This window comes from Rhincodon typus, chromosome 36 (assembly GCF_021869965.1).
Source record: "Rhincodon typus isolate 14 chromosome 36, sRhiTyp1.1, whole genome shotgun sequence".
NCBI lineage: Eukaryota > Metazoa > Chordata > Chondrichthyes > Orectolobiformes > Rhincodontidae > Rhincodon > Rhincodon typus.
The window spans coordinates 22,619,095-22,635,233 of record NC_063367.1 but is presented as its reverse complement, the minus strand read 5'-3'; the positions used below and the strand labels follow the sequence as shown (position 1 = coordinate 22,635,233).

The 16,139-nt window shown below is 42.3% G+C and overlaps 1 protein-coding gene across 1 annotated transcript in view; it reads left to right on the top strand.

The window, feature by feature from the left end:
• The window catches only part of LOC109919977 (neogenin-like), a 173,679-nt gene that overhangs the window by 112,934 nt on the left and 44,606 nt on the right, over positions 1–16,139 (top strand). Inside the window, exons 6-7 of the mRNA XM_048617122.1 lie at positions 2,524–2,678; positions 5,749–5,869. Of these exons, the coding sequence (XP_048473079.1) occupies positions 2,524–2,678; positions 5,749–5,869 (276 nt within the window). The remainder of the gene's footprint in view (positions 1–2,523; positions 2,679–5,748; positions 5,870–16,139) is intronic.

Genomic DNA, 16,139 nt, shown 5'->3' with positions numbered 1-16,139 from the left:
GGATGACATTTGTTGGATTATCCCGAGTGTGTAAAGAATTATGTGGGCCACCAATTTAGGATTTACAGTCAGGCCCTTGGTGTGGCACACCTTTCTGCGTTTGAAGTTCCATATGTTAAAACACAGGACCCTCTTCTTTCCAGACAGAAAGAACATGTACACACACCACCTATTTCAACTCAACAAAATAGGTGACAGCCATTCACTGGTTAATTTCTCAGGGCAATGCCTTAACCAGTCAGAGTCAATCTGCCTTGTTTAAAATTTTAACAAAGCGTCACAGTTAACTATCAGCCATCATTAACTGGTGCATTTACCATGGCAACACCTCTATCAACCAGAATCCACTTGCAAACCAATCAGCACTCTACTCTGATACATTATACATGTTGTTTTCCCATTATTTTGATACCTCTTGTAAAATGTCCAGATGAATGAAAGACAAAAAGCTTCAACAAAAAGTTTTTCAGCAATGCTTGAATGATTCTACAGTTCTCTCTCTAACCAACCTGAGTTCCTGTGGGCCAGAAGCACTGGATTCAAATCCTATTTTAGGATTTGATTGCCAATGAAGGAGTGTTCATAACGTGGCCAAATAGGGCAATTGTCAATTTGTAAATCTTTCCAATATAGCAGGTGGTAAGATCAGTGGAGATTCCTGGTCAGCTTTCCTAGAGAAGGCAATGGAAAACCATTGTAGTACTTTTCCAACTGTAATCATGCACCAATCCAATGGAAGTCAATGGGTTTCCAGTGTCCTCTTAAGTCATGGTACCTGAAGAAATAAAGTAAGTGAAAGTCAATCTAGACAAGCTGGATGAAATGTATCCCAGGCTATTGAAGGAGACAAGAGGAGGTGCCAGAGGACTGGAGGACATCCAATATGGTAGCATTATTCAAGAAGGGAGCAAGGGATATATATACAAATATAAATATGTACTAGGAAACTACAGGCCAGTCAATCTAACCTCAATAGTTGGGTAACTTGTAAACAATTCTGAGGGACAGCATTAATCTGACTTGGAGAGGCAGAGATTAATTGGCAACAGTCAGCATAGATTTGTTCAGGGGAAGTCATGTCTAAACAAGTTGATTGAGTTTTTCGAAGAAGTAACTGGATGTATAGATGAGGGCAATACATTCAGCAAGACTTTTAGATTAGTGGAAGGGCCATGCTTTCGAGTCTCTGCATCACCACTTCAGCTATTAGTCCGGAGATAGGTGATCCCATGGGTGTCCCGTTGATCTGTTCATATATCTGGCCGTTAAAGGTAAAGTGGGTGGTGAGGCATAGGTCCAGTCCCTTCAGCATGTTGTCTGTGGAGATAGTGTCACTCGGGTCTTGTTCTTGTTTTAGTAGTGTTGCCAGTGTTTCACTTGCTAGTGGTATGTCTATCGATGTGAATAGGGCAGTAACATCAAATGATACCATGGTCTCCTTGTTGTCTATTCTTATGTCCTTGATGGAATTGAGGAACTCTTGGGCTGAGTGGATTGAGTGAGGTGACCTGCTGATGAGGTGCTTTAGTCTCCTTTGTAACTCCTTGGCTAATCTATGTGATGGCGTGCTTGGCAGGGAGATTATGGGTCTGAAGGGTACTTCTGGTTTGTGTACCTTTGGGAGGCCATAGAATTGGGGGGTGTTAGTTCCTTCTGGTTTCATTCTTAGGTAGTCTGTTTTGTTGATTTGTCTGGTCTGTTTGAGTCTTTTGAGTGTGTTGAGGATCTTGCTGCCCAGTTGTGGGTGTCGGGTCTGTCTGCACTTGCCAGTATGTATTCTTGTCGGCTAGTAGTGTCTGTGCCTTGGAGAGGTAGTCCCGTTTATTAAGTATTACCGTCATGCGCCCTTTGTCTGCTGGTAGTATTACAATGTTTTTGTCCTTTTTCAGTCCTTCTAGGGCCTTCCTTTCTGACGTGTTGAGAGTGTTAAGTTTGCTCCTTCTGGTCAGTGTCGGGATCACTGTCTGTCTTATGGCTTGTTGTATTTCCTCATTGATGCCGTTGGTCCTCAGTGTGGCTTCTACTGTGGCTAGAAATTCTGTTTTGTTGGCGTCTCTGTGGTTGTAGTTGAGTCCGCGAATGAGAACAGCTTTCTCTGTGTCTGTCAATTTCTTGTCTGAAAGGTTTCTTATCCAGGTGTTTGCTCTGTTATTGTCGTTTTGGTGGGTTAGTTTGGCTAGTTTCTCCTGAAGAGCCTGTCTTTTCTTGGCTGTTGTAGTCTGTTGACTGATGTCAACGGCTTGTTCTAGGTCAGTTGTCCAGTCCTAGTTGGTAGCGTCTAACAGGCGGGAAAACACAACGGTGCTTCATCGGAGGCTGCACTGATGATCTTACCCAGCAGGGTAATGAAACGTCTGCGGAACAACGAACCCAGCTTAGCGAGCGAACCAACCACAACATCCACAACCTGAGCTACAAATCTACTCAAAAACCTTAGACTGCATTACCCTGAATTTGCTGAAGCTTATGTTTGGAGCAGTGCTTGTTGTTTGTGTGCTCACCATTCCATTCTTTTTGTTTCAGTACCCCCGCATTTCCTGAAGCGTCCAGTCAACATTTACGCTCATGAGTCCATGGACATTGTGTTTGAATGCGAAGTGATGGGGACGCCAATGCCAACTGTGAAGTGGATAAAGAACGGGGATATGGTCATCCCCAGTGACTATTTTAAGATTGTTGTAAGTAAATGATTTAAATGTAACCTTTACCCTTTCATTAGCTTCTCCTGGGTAAATGTTACTTGCCTCACCCAGTGTTAAGTTCAGAATAAACCTGAGCCAATGGGACCGATACTTTCTGCCTATGCTCCCGTTTATTGTGATGTGGAGGTGCTGGTGTTGGACTGGGGTGGACAAAATCAGAAGTCACATGACATCAGATTTTAGTCCAACAGGTTTATTTGAAATCGCAAGCTTTTGGAGCAAAGCCCCTTCGTCAGGTTGAAGTGTGAAAGAAAAGCACACAGGTACAGAATTTATGGGCAGAGAGATCAAAAGATCACACAACCTGTGTGAGTGGAGTGTCGAATAATAAGTCTCTGCAGGTGACCAAGAGTGTTAGATGGTGTGAATGAAGTGTCAACAGCTGAATAACAAGCGAAGGGATGACCTATAATCCGATTAAATGAGGCAGAGAGGTAATTACAACTAATTATCTAAATGACTAGAATAACATGATAGGTATAAGAGTTGCATTCCAAGGGTCTAACCAAAGTAATAAGTAATTCAAAACTAATTAAGGTGGAGAGATCATAACAATTTATGAAGATGATGGTCTCAAAACAGGAAAGTAAGCAAGGCTTTACAGATACAGAACAGTGTAGTGGGGTCACATGTGGGGTGACATGAACCCAAGCTCATGGTTGAGGCCGTCTTCACGGATTTGGAACTTGGCTATCAGTTCCTGCTGGGCGACTCTGCGTTGTTGTGTTTCTTGAAGTCCGCTTTGAAGTCTGCCTTTACCTGAAGATCCAAGACTGAATGTCCTTGGCCACTGAAGTGTTTCCCCACTGGGAGGGAACATTCCTGTTTGGCGATTGTTGCGCAGTGTCCATTCATCCATTGTCTTAGAGTCTGCATGGTTTCACCAATATACCATGTCTCAGGGCATCCTTGCCTGCAGTGTATGAGATAGACAACACTGGCTGAGTCACATGGTATCTGCCGTGTACGTGCTGGGTGGTGTTCCCATTTGTGATGGTAGTGTCCATGTCAAAGCTCTGACTGGTCTTGCAGAGATTGCATGACAGGGTTGTGTAGTGTTGTGGTCAATGTTGTCCTGAAGGCTGGGTAGTTTGCTGCAAACAATGGTCTGTTTAAGGTTTGCTGGTTGTTTGAAGGCAAGAATGAAAGCAAGAAGGCAAGATCTTGGCAAGATGCTCATTGTCATCAATGACATGTTGAAGGCTGCAAAGAACATGGCATAGTTTCTCTGCTCCGGAGAAGCACTGGACAACACAGGGTGCTCTATTGGTCCACTTATAGGTCCACTGTCCTTCAGCCAATCCCACTTGCTCAATTTTCTGAATCAGATTTCTTTTAGGTAATCCTTTTGCTAAAACTCTTCATGCCTTTGTGATGTTTGTTCTGTAAAAACATAAGGAACATGTGAATGACCACCATTGGAATTGAGTATTGATTTTCATTTTCTCACCTTCCTGAAGAGGTAGCATTAGACCTTACAACACTGGTTAGAAATACGATTAGATTACATCTAATTGAACCAAAGACGAGCACACACAATTTTGATTACACTGCGCACACGATGTCCCAGCCCCTGCACACTATGAACAAGCTCTGATAAGTTTGGGCAGCACGGTCACTCAGTGGTTAGCACTGCTGCCTCACAGTGCCAGGGACCTGGATTCGATTTCAGTCTCGGTTACTGTCTGTGTGGAGTTTACACATTCTCCCCATATCTGCTTGGGTTTCACCAGGTGCTCCGGTTTCCTCCCACAGTCCAAAGAGGTGGATTGGCCATGCTAAATTGCCTATAGTGTCCAGAAATGTGTTAGTTAGGTGGATTAGCCGTGGGAAATTTAGAGTATGGGGGTGAGTCTGGGTGTGATGCTGTTTGCAGCGTTGGTGTGGACTTGTTGGACGGAATGGCCTGTTTCTGCTCTGTAGGGATTCTATGAAGGCACCTTTCAAGGACATCAAAACAGGGATGGGCCATTCAGCCCCTCAAGCATGTTATGCCATTCATTGAGATCATGGCTGATTTGTGGCCAAATTCATTCCACCTGCTTTGGCCCATATCCCCAGTTGGAAGAGACATTGTGTTTGATGGGCCATTTGAATGTTGAGTGCCTGATCCTTTACAGACCTGCTATCCACATAAACATAGTTTCTCTGGGATCACCAACAGTGAATAAGACCAGGCACCCTGGCCAACTCATTCAGCAAGCTCTGGTAAACAAGCATGGGAGGTTCTGCTGTGTGTGGCTTGTTGACTGTGCGTGTATGTGGGAACCTTCGGTTCCATTTGCTAGAAAGCCACTGTTTGCCATGTCTGCTTAATTAGAAGGTTTGGGTGTCTGACCATCTCGATATCTTCTTTCAATGGAGTTGAATCTTTTGAGTTCCTGGTGACATTTTTTTCTTTATTCATTCACGGGACGCAGGCATCACTGGCTCGGCAGCGTTTATTGCCCATCCCTAATTGCCCAGAGGGCACTTAAGAGTCAACCACATTGCTGTGGGTCTGGAGTCACATGTAGGCCAGACCAGGTAAGGACGGCAGTTTCCTTCCCTAAAAGGCATTAGTGAACCAGATGGTTTTTTCCGACAATCGCAATGGATTCATAGTCATCATTAGATTCTTAATTCCAGATATTTATTGAATTCAAATTCCACCATCTGCCATGGCGGGATTTGAACCTGGGTCCCCAGAACATTATCTGGGTCTCTGGATTAACAGTCCAGTGATAACACCACTAGGCCATCACCTCCACCATCTGCCACAGCTTGCTTTCTGTTCTGTGATCGTTAAAACTTAGGGCTTTAATTTACAGAGTTTTATTGACTATTGTCATCATGGAACATCTTTGGAAAGTGGAATATTGTTAGGTGTTGAGTATCACAATTCACGTTTAATGCAGAAATAAATAAGTTCCTCTCTGTTCTGCCACAATAATGTACCTTACCCCTAGTCTCAGAAGAGCATTAAATACTAAAGGTTAGGAATTTCCCAGCTTGGTAAATCTGTGGCAGAGAATGTTAAGCATTGCTCCTTTTCTCTATGTTTCAGAATGAGCGGAATCTGCAGGTTCTTGGTCTGGTAAAATCTGATGAAGGTCTGTATCAGTGTGTGGCAGAGAACGATGTAGGGAATGAACGGGCCAGTGCGCAGCTCATCATCCTGGAGCATGGTAAGTGAGAAGCAGCACAGACGTACATGCCAGGTGCTGCCAAGGAAGGGGGAGCCCACAGGACACTGTCAGATCTCAGGACTTGGCAGTCAGAGTGAATAGGAAACAGGTGGCAGAGATAGTGAGGCAGATGGTGGAATACTGCTTTCAGTAACAGCTCTGTTTGCTCTGAGCTAAGAACAGCTTGTACATGTTTTCAGTGTGCAGTATGTGGAGAGACTACTGACTGCAGCACTTCCAACAGATTCTGCACCGTTAAGGACTATCCTTTCTTAACTGACCCATTTTCACAAGAGCATCATTTTTGCTTCCTTCAAGTTCTTTTCCTGCTGCAACCACTTGCTGCCCCGAAAAAGTTTGCATAGATTTCTTTTCCCTATGTTGCGTCAGTGTCTCCTTCAACTTCAATCAAAAGATACGTGCAAGTGCCTCAACTTTCTCCTCAGTGACAAAATGCCCCATTTCCATTTCGCTACAACTGGGTGCAGGGCTAATCATTAGTTGGCGATCCGTCCTAACTGGAGGACCATGAAATGGAAACTGGCTGGAAAACTTCACATTTCCTGATGGTAGAGTACGAGAGAGCCCAGCCATGTGGGAATTTAGACAAAGATCCCCTCTTTTGGTGTTGGGTAGCAGTATGATCATGCTGACAGACACACACATACACATACCCAAATGCAGTATGATCTGTTGTCTGGAGAGTCCTCTGAGAAGCACTCAAGATAATTCCATTCAGCCAGTAGGTTTTTTTTCCAATAACAGAGGGAATGCCTGGTCAGGTATTGATGAGCTGCTTTGATCTAGGATGTGCATTTCAGTGTCTCACACAAGTGGTCAGTTTCACTGGTGAGCCTAGTCAATGTCTGTGACCTGCTTGACCACAGAGACATCACAGTTGAGCCTGATGCTGTCCTTGTACACTAGCGGGAGTTCAGGGAAAAAGAAGTTGTGTGAATTCTTTTCCGATGCAAATAGTCACAGCTGGGAAAAACTTGCGGGTAACGAAAGAAATCATTTTCACAAATGGGTCATAGGATTCGGAGTATTGATTAGTTAATGAACTCTTGCCCCATAGTCCAGGCTGGCAACTTAACTGAAACTCTCAATGACTTTAATTAATATCATACCGTCTGGGAATTAAATGTAAAAATTTCCCAATCTGTACAGCTCAGTAACTCACTAGTTAAACAGCTGGGTATTGAGCACATTGTGATAACATTTAATCCAATTATTGAGGACATTGACAGTGGTATTGAACTGGGTTTTGTGTGTGTGTGTGCGTGTGTGTGTGCGTGTGCGCTCTCTCGCAGCTATATGCTCTGTGTGTGTATCTATGCTGTGCTGCATGTGTGTGTGTATTTTCACACTGCCACATTTGTGTCTCTTTGCTGTGCTCGCGTGTCTGTGTGCAGGTGCCTTATACTCTGCCATGTGTATGTATCTGCTATACTCCTGTGTCCATATGCATCTACACTCTGCTGTATGTGTGTGTGTGTGTCTGTTTAACACCGTGCGTGCTTGTGGGAGGGTGTGTGTGTGTGCGTGCGCGCACTACTCCACTGTATATGTCTCAGTCCTTGTCATTTCTTTTCTATTTTTGGTAAAAACAGGACTGTGACTGTAAAACAGTGAACACTATTTTGTGCTTGTGTTTCATTTCGTTGCCAAAAATAGTGTCAATACCAAATACAGCCCTAAGTGTTCTCAGAGGGAAGTGTGTATAACGTAGAATCAGGACATTTTGACTGGAGACGAATCTAACCCCATTCCTGTAATCACTCACTGTATTGATTCACTGTTGAATTTCCATTATAAATCTCTGTGTATTGATTGGTTGTTTTAATATCCATTCCCTGATCTGTTCTCTTGTTGTCTTTATCAGCAGTGAGCTTCCTGACTGCTGAGAAACAACTATTGACCCTCAGTGCAGAGAGCAAGTGAGAGCAGAGCCTCTACCTCTCCCCACCTACTGCCCCTGCCCCACCCTGTGAGGCTGTAGTTTTAGCCACTAGCATATGATTTCTAAAACCCGGGAACCAAATGTTGTTCCAGACTGACAGTGAAGGTGGACTAGAATCTTGTCTGCTTCCCTCCACAGACCGTTAACAGCTTTGGTTTGTGCAGAGCTTTTTAACATCAGTTCACAAGTTAATATTAAACAGTAAGAGGTCTCTTTGTATCTAAACGTATGGACACATGCCTAGCCTGTAACTCTCTCCTGTTGAAGATGTTTGCTTTCTTCCTCTTGTGGTTCTCTATTAAGTTTGTGTCTCCTGCATTGAAAGCATGGTTACGATATTGATCTTGTCTGTGAGACCAAGAGGTTGGGTGCATAAACACTGAAATGTGGGTATCACTGTTTGAGTACAGGCACAGTACACCAGCAACTCTGTACTGTCTCAATTGCACTTCTATTTTTTTTTTATTCAAGAAACTTCAAATCTTGAGAATCCAGTTTGATAGTAAAACACTCAATTCAGTGTTTTGGGAATGTGGAAAGTTAACATTCAAGATGGAATGATTTAAGAATAAAGGGATTACATGTTGTTCAGGAAAGGTGGGGATGTTACAGAGGAGCTCCATATGTTAAGAATCATCTGAAAATCAAGGAAATTGAAATAATCTTTTGGAAAAGTTGGATGTATAAGCAGTTTGCTGAAATACAACCAGATATAATATTGGAAGATTCCGGGGAGAGTGAAGGAAGATGTAACAATTTGTACAGAGAGATAAGCAGAATTGGTGTCAGCAACTTTAATTAACCCAACAGTAGCCTGTAGCCTTGCTGAACCCAACAGGTTTACTTTGGTGCTGCTGCCAGAGACAAAAAAGACATGTTCACAAGGACTAGCAGCCTCATCATATTATGAATCAAAATTAAAAGGAATGGAAGTGTGACAATTAGATGAGAACCTAGTAAATGTGGTGCATGCCTGCGTCTGGATATAATGGTGCAATCTTACCAGCTGCAAGGAGCTAGCACTGAAAGTGGGGATCTTGGGAAAGATGAGCGTCAAGTCATCTAGCTGATGCAGTCCTGCCTTGGTGTTATCGTACCAGAGACTGAATAAGTGGGATCATACTGGAACTTTCTCCACAGACCTACACACACACACACAGATAGATAGATAGATACATACATACACACACAGGCAGACACACACCAACATGCAAAACAGACACACTCGTATACACAGGCATACACACTCCCACAGGCATGCACGCACATAGAGACATACTGACATGCGCACACAAACTCACACATGCTGACAGACACACACATACAAATACATATACAAACCCAAATGCACCTCCCAGCAGTAGCAAGTAACCAATTAGTAGAGGACACTTGGGACAGATTGGTGATGATACCAAGGTCTTCCTGGCAGTGAACAGAACACCCCGAGGTTGACTCTCAGTAGATCAGGTAGCGTCCTGCCCCACCCTAGGGAAAAGACACCTGCCATTTACTTTATTTATACTCCTCATGATTTTATTAACCTCTATAAGGTAATCTTTCAATCTCCTACGTTCTAGTGAATAAAGCTCCAGCCTATGCAGCCTCTCCTTATAACTCAAGTCCATTCCATTCCAAACTCCATTCCCAGCAGAATCCTGGTAAATCTCTTCTGAATCCTCTTCATCTTAATAATATCCTTCCTATAACAGAGAGACCAGAACTGGATACACTTCTCCAGAAGAGACCTCACCAACGTCCTTGTACAACCTCAACATAATATCCCAACTCCTTTCCTCAAACGTCTGAGCAATAGAGGCAAGCTTGCTAAATACCTTCTTAACCACCCTATCTATGTGTGATGCAGACTTCAAAGACTTATGTCATATTATATGCCTGTAGCAAGTTCCCTCTTAATCTTTGCTGCTTCAAGGAACATGACCCCAGGCTACCTATACTGTCTTCATAATCCAGACACTGTAACTCAGGCAGCCTCCTTGTTAATCTCCTCTGCACTCTCTAATTCAATCACGCCCTTTCTATAACATGGTGCATGAACTGCACACACTACTCCTGTTGTGGACTAACCACAATGAGGCATCTTCACCATCATTTCCTTCATCCCCCTTAACCCCAAAAACAAAAGCCAGAAGGTCATAGCTGCTGGCCATCCTTTAACAGGATTTAATTTCAGACCCAGGATTGGTCTTGTTCCTCATTCAAACATGAAGATGATAAGATGCCCCATGACAACAGTCTTCTCCTGTGCTGTCTGTGGCGACAATTATTTTCAAGAAACTAGGGGCAGGAATGACAACAGAAAACCATAACCAAATACTCCGATCTCTTGCTTTGTCATGTTGCATTGAGTAGCATGACATTGCACGGGCTGTCTGGGACCAATTTTAGATTTACATTTCTGTTGCTTTGTAAGACAGTTACAGAAATCAAACAAAAGGGTCATTGGAGCAAAACAGAAATAAGTGCAAGTCAGAGTTGGCCTGACTTTGGCTGTAATGAAATATTGACTTGAGATTATTGACTGATTGGTATCATGGGACTTGAGATTGGTGTAGCACATAATGTCTGACTTTTACTGGTAAGATAGAATCGTGGAGTGGATAGAGCACAGGAGGAGACTATTCAGCCCATCACTTTGTTCCAGCTGTCTGCAAGAGCATTTTGTTGACAGAAAACTCACAGAATTGTTACAATGCTCTGGGAGGCCATTCGGCCCATTGTGACTGCACCTGCTCTCTCATCATTCTTTCTGAGTGCTAATCTCGTATCTTTTTTCTATAACCTGGTGCATTGTTTCTGTATAAATAATTATCCAATGTCCTTTTGAATGCCTTAATTGAACTTGCGTCGACCAAATGTCCAGGGTGTGCATTCCAGACCCTAACTGCTCACTGTGTAGAAGATCTTGCATTTGCTTCTTTTGCAAACACTTTAAAACTCTGTATCAAAACTCCTTTTAGTCTTCACCACTCCGAGGAAAGCAATCCTAACTTCTCCAAACTTTCCTCAGAACTGAAACGTGTCGTCTCTGGAAACATTCTCATAAATGTCCCCTGCATTTGGATCTCCAATGCATCCACATCCATCCCATATTCCAGCATATGTCTAACTAGCATCATATGAATTAATTGTAATCTCCTCCTCTTATACTCTGTGGCCCAATTTATGAACCCAAGAATACTGTATGATTTACTGACAGCTCTCTACCTATCCTGCCACCTTTAATGACTTATGCACGTCTCCAGCCCAGGTTTCTCTGCTCTTGCACACCTTTTAGAATGGTAGCCTTACTTTATTCGGTTTATTCATGCCCTTTGTTCCAGAATCCATTGCCTCACCTGCATCTGCCCACTGCAACATGTCAGTGTCACTTTGAAGTTCTACACTGCCCTGCTTTCAGTTTACAATTCTCCCAAGTTTTTTTATGATCCAAAAACTTGACAAATACCCTCTATATGTGAAGATCTAGATCATTTTATGTATATATATGTACACATCAGGAAAAGCAAGGGTCCCAATATTGACCCCTGCGGAATTCCACTTTGTAATGGAATTCCTTCAGCCAAAAACATTTATTCTCCCATTATCCATTACTGTCTGTTTCCTATCCCACAGCTAATTCTGTATCCACACTATTACTGTGCTTTTTATTCCATGCCCTATAATTTTCCTCGCAGGTCTGTTGTGTAACACTGCATCAAACACCTTTTGAAAGTCTGAGTGCACCATACTAATGCCTTGCTCCTATCACTTTTCTCAGTTATCTTTTTAGATAAAACTCCAGCAAGTTAGTTATTCATGATTTTTCCTTAATGATTCCATGTTGGCTGTTCTGAATCAATCCATATTTTTCCATGTGACAATTAGTTCTGCCTGAATAAAAATTGATTCTCAAAGTTTTTCCATGTTGAAGTTAAGCTGACTGGACTGTAATTACTGGCTTATCTTTACAATCTTTTTTTGAACAAAGGTGTAATGTTTGCAATTCTCCAATCCTTTTGTACCACCCTGAATCCAGGGAAGACTGAAACAATTCTTGTCAATGCCTCTGTAGTTTCCACTCTCACTTTCTTCAATATCTGTAGGTGTATTTCATCCAGTCCCAGAAGCTTATCAAGCAGTACTACTGCTTATCCAATACCTCCTCTTTATCAGTTTTAGGCTCTTTTAGTGACTGAGTTTCTTCTCTGACACCATGGCCTGGCGAGCATCTGCCTCATAAGTAAAGACAGATGCAAGGTATTCATTTAATACCTCAGCCATGCCTCTTGGCTCAGTGTTTAAATCCCCCTTTTGTCCCTAATTGGCCTTATTCCTCCTTTTACCACCCTTTTACTGTTGATGTGTTTTCCTTTCGTGTTTGCTGCCAGTCTTCCTTCATAATCCCTCTGCTTCCCTTATGTGCTTTTTCTCCTCCTTTGTGTACCTTCTGAATTCATCTTGGTTCTGAATTATATTTACTGCCTGACCCCTGTAATAAGCACACTTTTTCTTCTTTAGCTTAATTTCTGTCTGCTTTTACATCCTGACCTCTAGATTTGTTTGTCCTACCTTTCTTTTTGGAGGGAATATACATTGACTACCTTCAAACCATCTCCCCTTTAAAATTAGCAAGTTGCTCAGCTGCTGATTTTCTCACCAGATGTTGGTTCCAGTTTACCTTGCCCAGCCCAGCCCAGCTCTGTTCTTGCCTCATTGAAGTCTGCTCTCCGCAGGTTGATTCTTCTTACTCTGGATTGACCAATGTAATTTTTCACTGTCAGCCTATACCTTATGATACAATAGTCACTGCCCCTTAAATTACTTGACCTCAGTATTACTTGACCTACTTGCCCACCTCATTCCCAAGAACCAGGTGCAGCAGTGCCTGTTTTCTGTTGGACCAGACACATATTGCTGTAGGAAATTCTCCATAACACAATCTAGGAATCTAGCTGCTTACACTACCACTATCCCAACCTATTTACAAGTAATTAAAGACCCCCATTATAACTATTCAATGATGTTTACACATCACTGTAATTTCCTTGCAGATTTGTTTCTTTATATCTTTCGCACAAGCTGACGGTCTGTATATTACACCAAGTATTGTTAATTGCACCCGTTTTATTCCATCGCTTTAGCCGGATTGATTCTGTCCTTGAACTGTCTGAAACAGCTTCTTTCCCCAGTACTTCAATGCTTTCCTTCACCAAAACTGCCATCCCTCCTCCTTTTTATCCTTTCCTATCTTTTCTGAACACCTTGTAACCAGGAGTATGCAATACTCAGATCTGGCCTTCATTAAGCTGCAACGTCACAATCTCCCATGCTGATCTGTGCCTGTAACTCCCAGTCTTATTAACTATACTCCCTGCATTCACAAACTTGCAGTATACCTCTGATTTAGACTTCACTATTTTCTCCCTTACTCCATAGAATGAATTGCTTTCTCCCTTACACCAGCTCCACCTATTAACTTCAAAAGCAAAAACAAGGGTAGCCTCGATGATAAGTTTGTACATTGTTCTCATGACAGTTTTCTGGAACAATATGTTGTGGAACCAACTAGTGATAAAGCTAATTTAGCTCTAACATTGTGTAATGAAGCAGGGTTAATTCGAAATCTAATCATAAAACATCCGCTGGGACCCAGTGATCACTATAACAATTAAATTTCATGTTTAGTTAAAAAATTACGTACTCCAAACACAAATTAGAACCTTAAAGCCAATTATATGGGTGAGAGTAGAAAACTGCCTAGGATTAGTTGACTAAATAGACAAAGATGTATGGCTGTAAATAAATTGGAAAAAAATTAAAGAATCAATTCAAATATTCAACAAAAGTCTATTCCATCAAAAAATGAAAACTCAATAAGAAAATCCATCCATGAGCACCTGGAGGAAACTCCACAACGACATTTACCCGAGGCTAAACCCAAGTCCCTGGTGCTATGAGGCAGTAGTGCTAACCACTGAGCCACCATGTATTTAATATGTTTCTAAATTAAATTTTGAATTGATAGCTTTTAGTAGTGCAGAAAAGTTTGATGGAGGGTAACGTGGGGAACTGTGAAGCTATTCCCTTTGTAAAAATAGAAAAATGCAATGTTTTTAAAAAGTAAATATTGACATTCAGTGAAGCTAGGGTGTACTCATGAAAGGAGCTCAGAATGTTAGTATGCAGGGACAGCAGGTAAATGGGAAGGCTATCATATGTTGGTCTTCATTACAAGGGGGTTTGAGTACTGGAATATGAGGGTCTAACTCCAGTTGTCCAGGGTTTTGGTGAGATCATGTCTGAAATACTGAGAGCAATTTTGATTCCCATGTTTAAGTAAGTTATACTTACATTGGAGGCAATACAGTGAACGTTTACTATATTGTTCTCTGATAGCAAGATGTTGTCCTATGATGAGAGGCTGAGTAAAAATGGTATTCTCTGGAGTTTAGAAGAACGCAAAGTGATTTCATAGAGTCATAGACGTATACAGCATGAAAATAGACCCTTCAGTCCAACTCGACCATGCTGACCAGATATCCTAAATAAATCTAGTCCCATTTGCCAGCATTTGGCCCATATCCCTGTAAACCCTTCCTATTCATATACCCATCTAGATGCCTTTTAAATGTTATAATTGTACCAGCCTCCACCACTCCCTCTGGCAGCTCATTCCGTACATGCACCAACCTCTCATTGAAACATGTAAAGTTCTGAAGGAGTTTGGTTGGTAGATACTGAGAAATTGTTTCCACTGTCTGGGAATCCTAGGGGACATAGTCTCAGGTTAGGAGCCCAATCATTTAGGACTGAGAGGAGGAGACATTTCTTCATTGAAGGGGCTACAAATCTTTAGAATTCACTACCTCAGAATGTTGTAGGTGCTCCATCCTTGAATATACTTAGAATAGACAAATTGCTCATGTCTCAAGGAATTGAGGGATAAAGGGAGAAAAAAAAAGTTGAAGCTCAAGATCAGTTTAGGTCGTATTGAATGGCTGAGTAGGTTAAGCAGGATAAATAACCCACTGTTTTCCATCTCCTGTGTTCTTGTTTAAGAAGGAAAAACACAGAAAAGCCTCCCAAGGGCAAATTCGTCAGCATTAGGCAGAAGCTAGGGAGTGTTAATTGGGAGGAGCAGTTAACAGGCATCCACATTTGACATGTGGGAGATGTTTAAAGACCTGCTGGGAAGAGTTCAAGACTGGCATGTTCCAGTAAGGAGGAAGGACAAGGATGGCAAAGGGACCCTTGGACAATGATATAGGTTATGAATTTAGTCAAAAGGGAAAAAGAAGCATATGAAAGGTTTAGGAAGCTAAAATCGGACAAGGCCCATGAAGAATATAAGGTAAGCAGGAAGTGCTCAAGCAGGGAATTAAGAGAGCAAGAAGGGGCAGTGAAATGACCTTGCCAAGTAGGATTAAAGAGAATTCTAAGGCATTCTATACATACATTTAAAACAAGAGGACAACTAGGGAAAAGATAGGACCACTCAAGGATAATGGAGGGAACTTGTGCTTGGAGGCAGAGATATGGGTGAGAACCGAAATGAGTGCATTATGTCGGTATTCACCCAGGAAAAGGATATGGAAGATAGTGAGATTTGTGTGGAGCATGCTAATATGTGAGGGCATTTTGAGATCAAGAAAGAAGTGGTGTTGGTTCTCTTGAAGAGCATTAAGGTGGATAAGTCCCCAGGGTCCGATGATATCTACCCCAGGTTGTTGAGAGAAGCAAGAGATGAGATTGCTGGGGCCTTGACCAAGAGCTTTGCATCCTTGCTAGCCACTGGAGAGGTTCTAGAGGACTGGCAAGTAGCTAATGTAGCTTCTCTGTTCAAGAAGAGACATAGGGATAATCCAGGAAACCATAGACCGATGAGTCTCACATTGGTGGTTGGGAAGCTATTGGAGAGAATTATTTGGGATAGGATTTATGCATGTTTGGAAAAGCATGGCCTAATTAGGGACAGTCAGCATGGCTTTGTGCAGGGCAGGTCATGTCTTACTAACTTGATTGAATTTTTTGAGGAGTTGACAAAGGTGATTGATGGGGGTAGAGCAGTGGATGTTGTTTACATGGATTTTACTAAGGCTTTTGAAAAGGTTCCTCATGGTAGGCTCATCCAGAAGATCGAGATGCATGGGATCCACGGTAACTTGGCTGCTTGCATTCAGAGATAGTAGGAACTGCAGATGCTGGAGAATCCGAGACAACAAGGTGCAGAGCTGGATGAACACAGCAGGCCAAGCAGCATCATAGGAGCAAAAAGGCTGACGTTTCGGGCCTAGACTCTTCATCAGA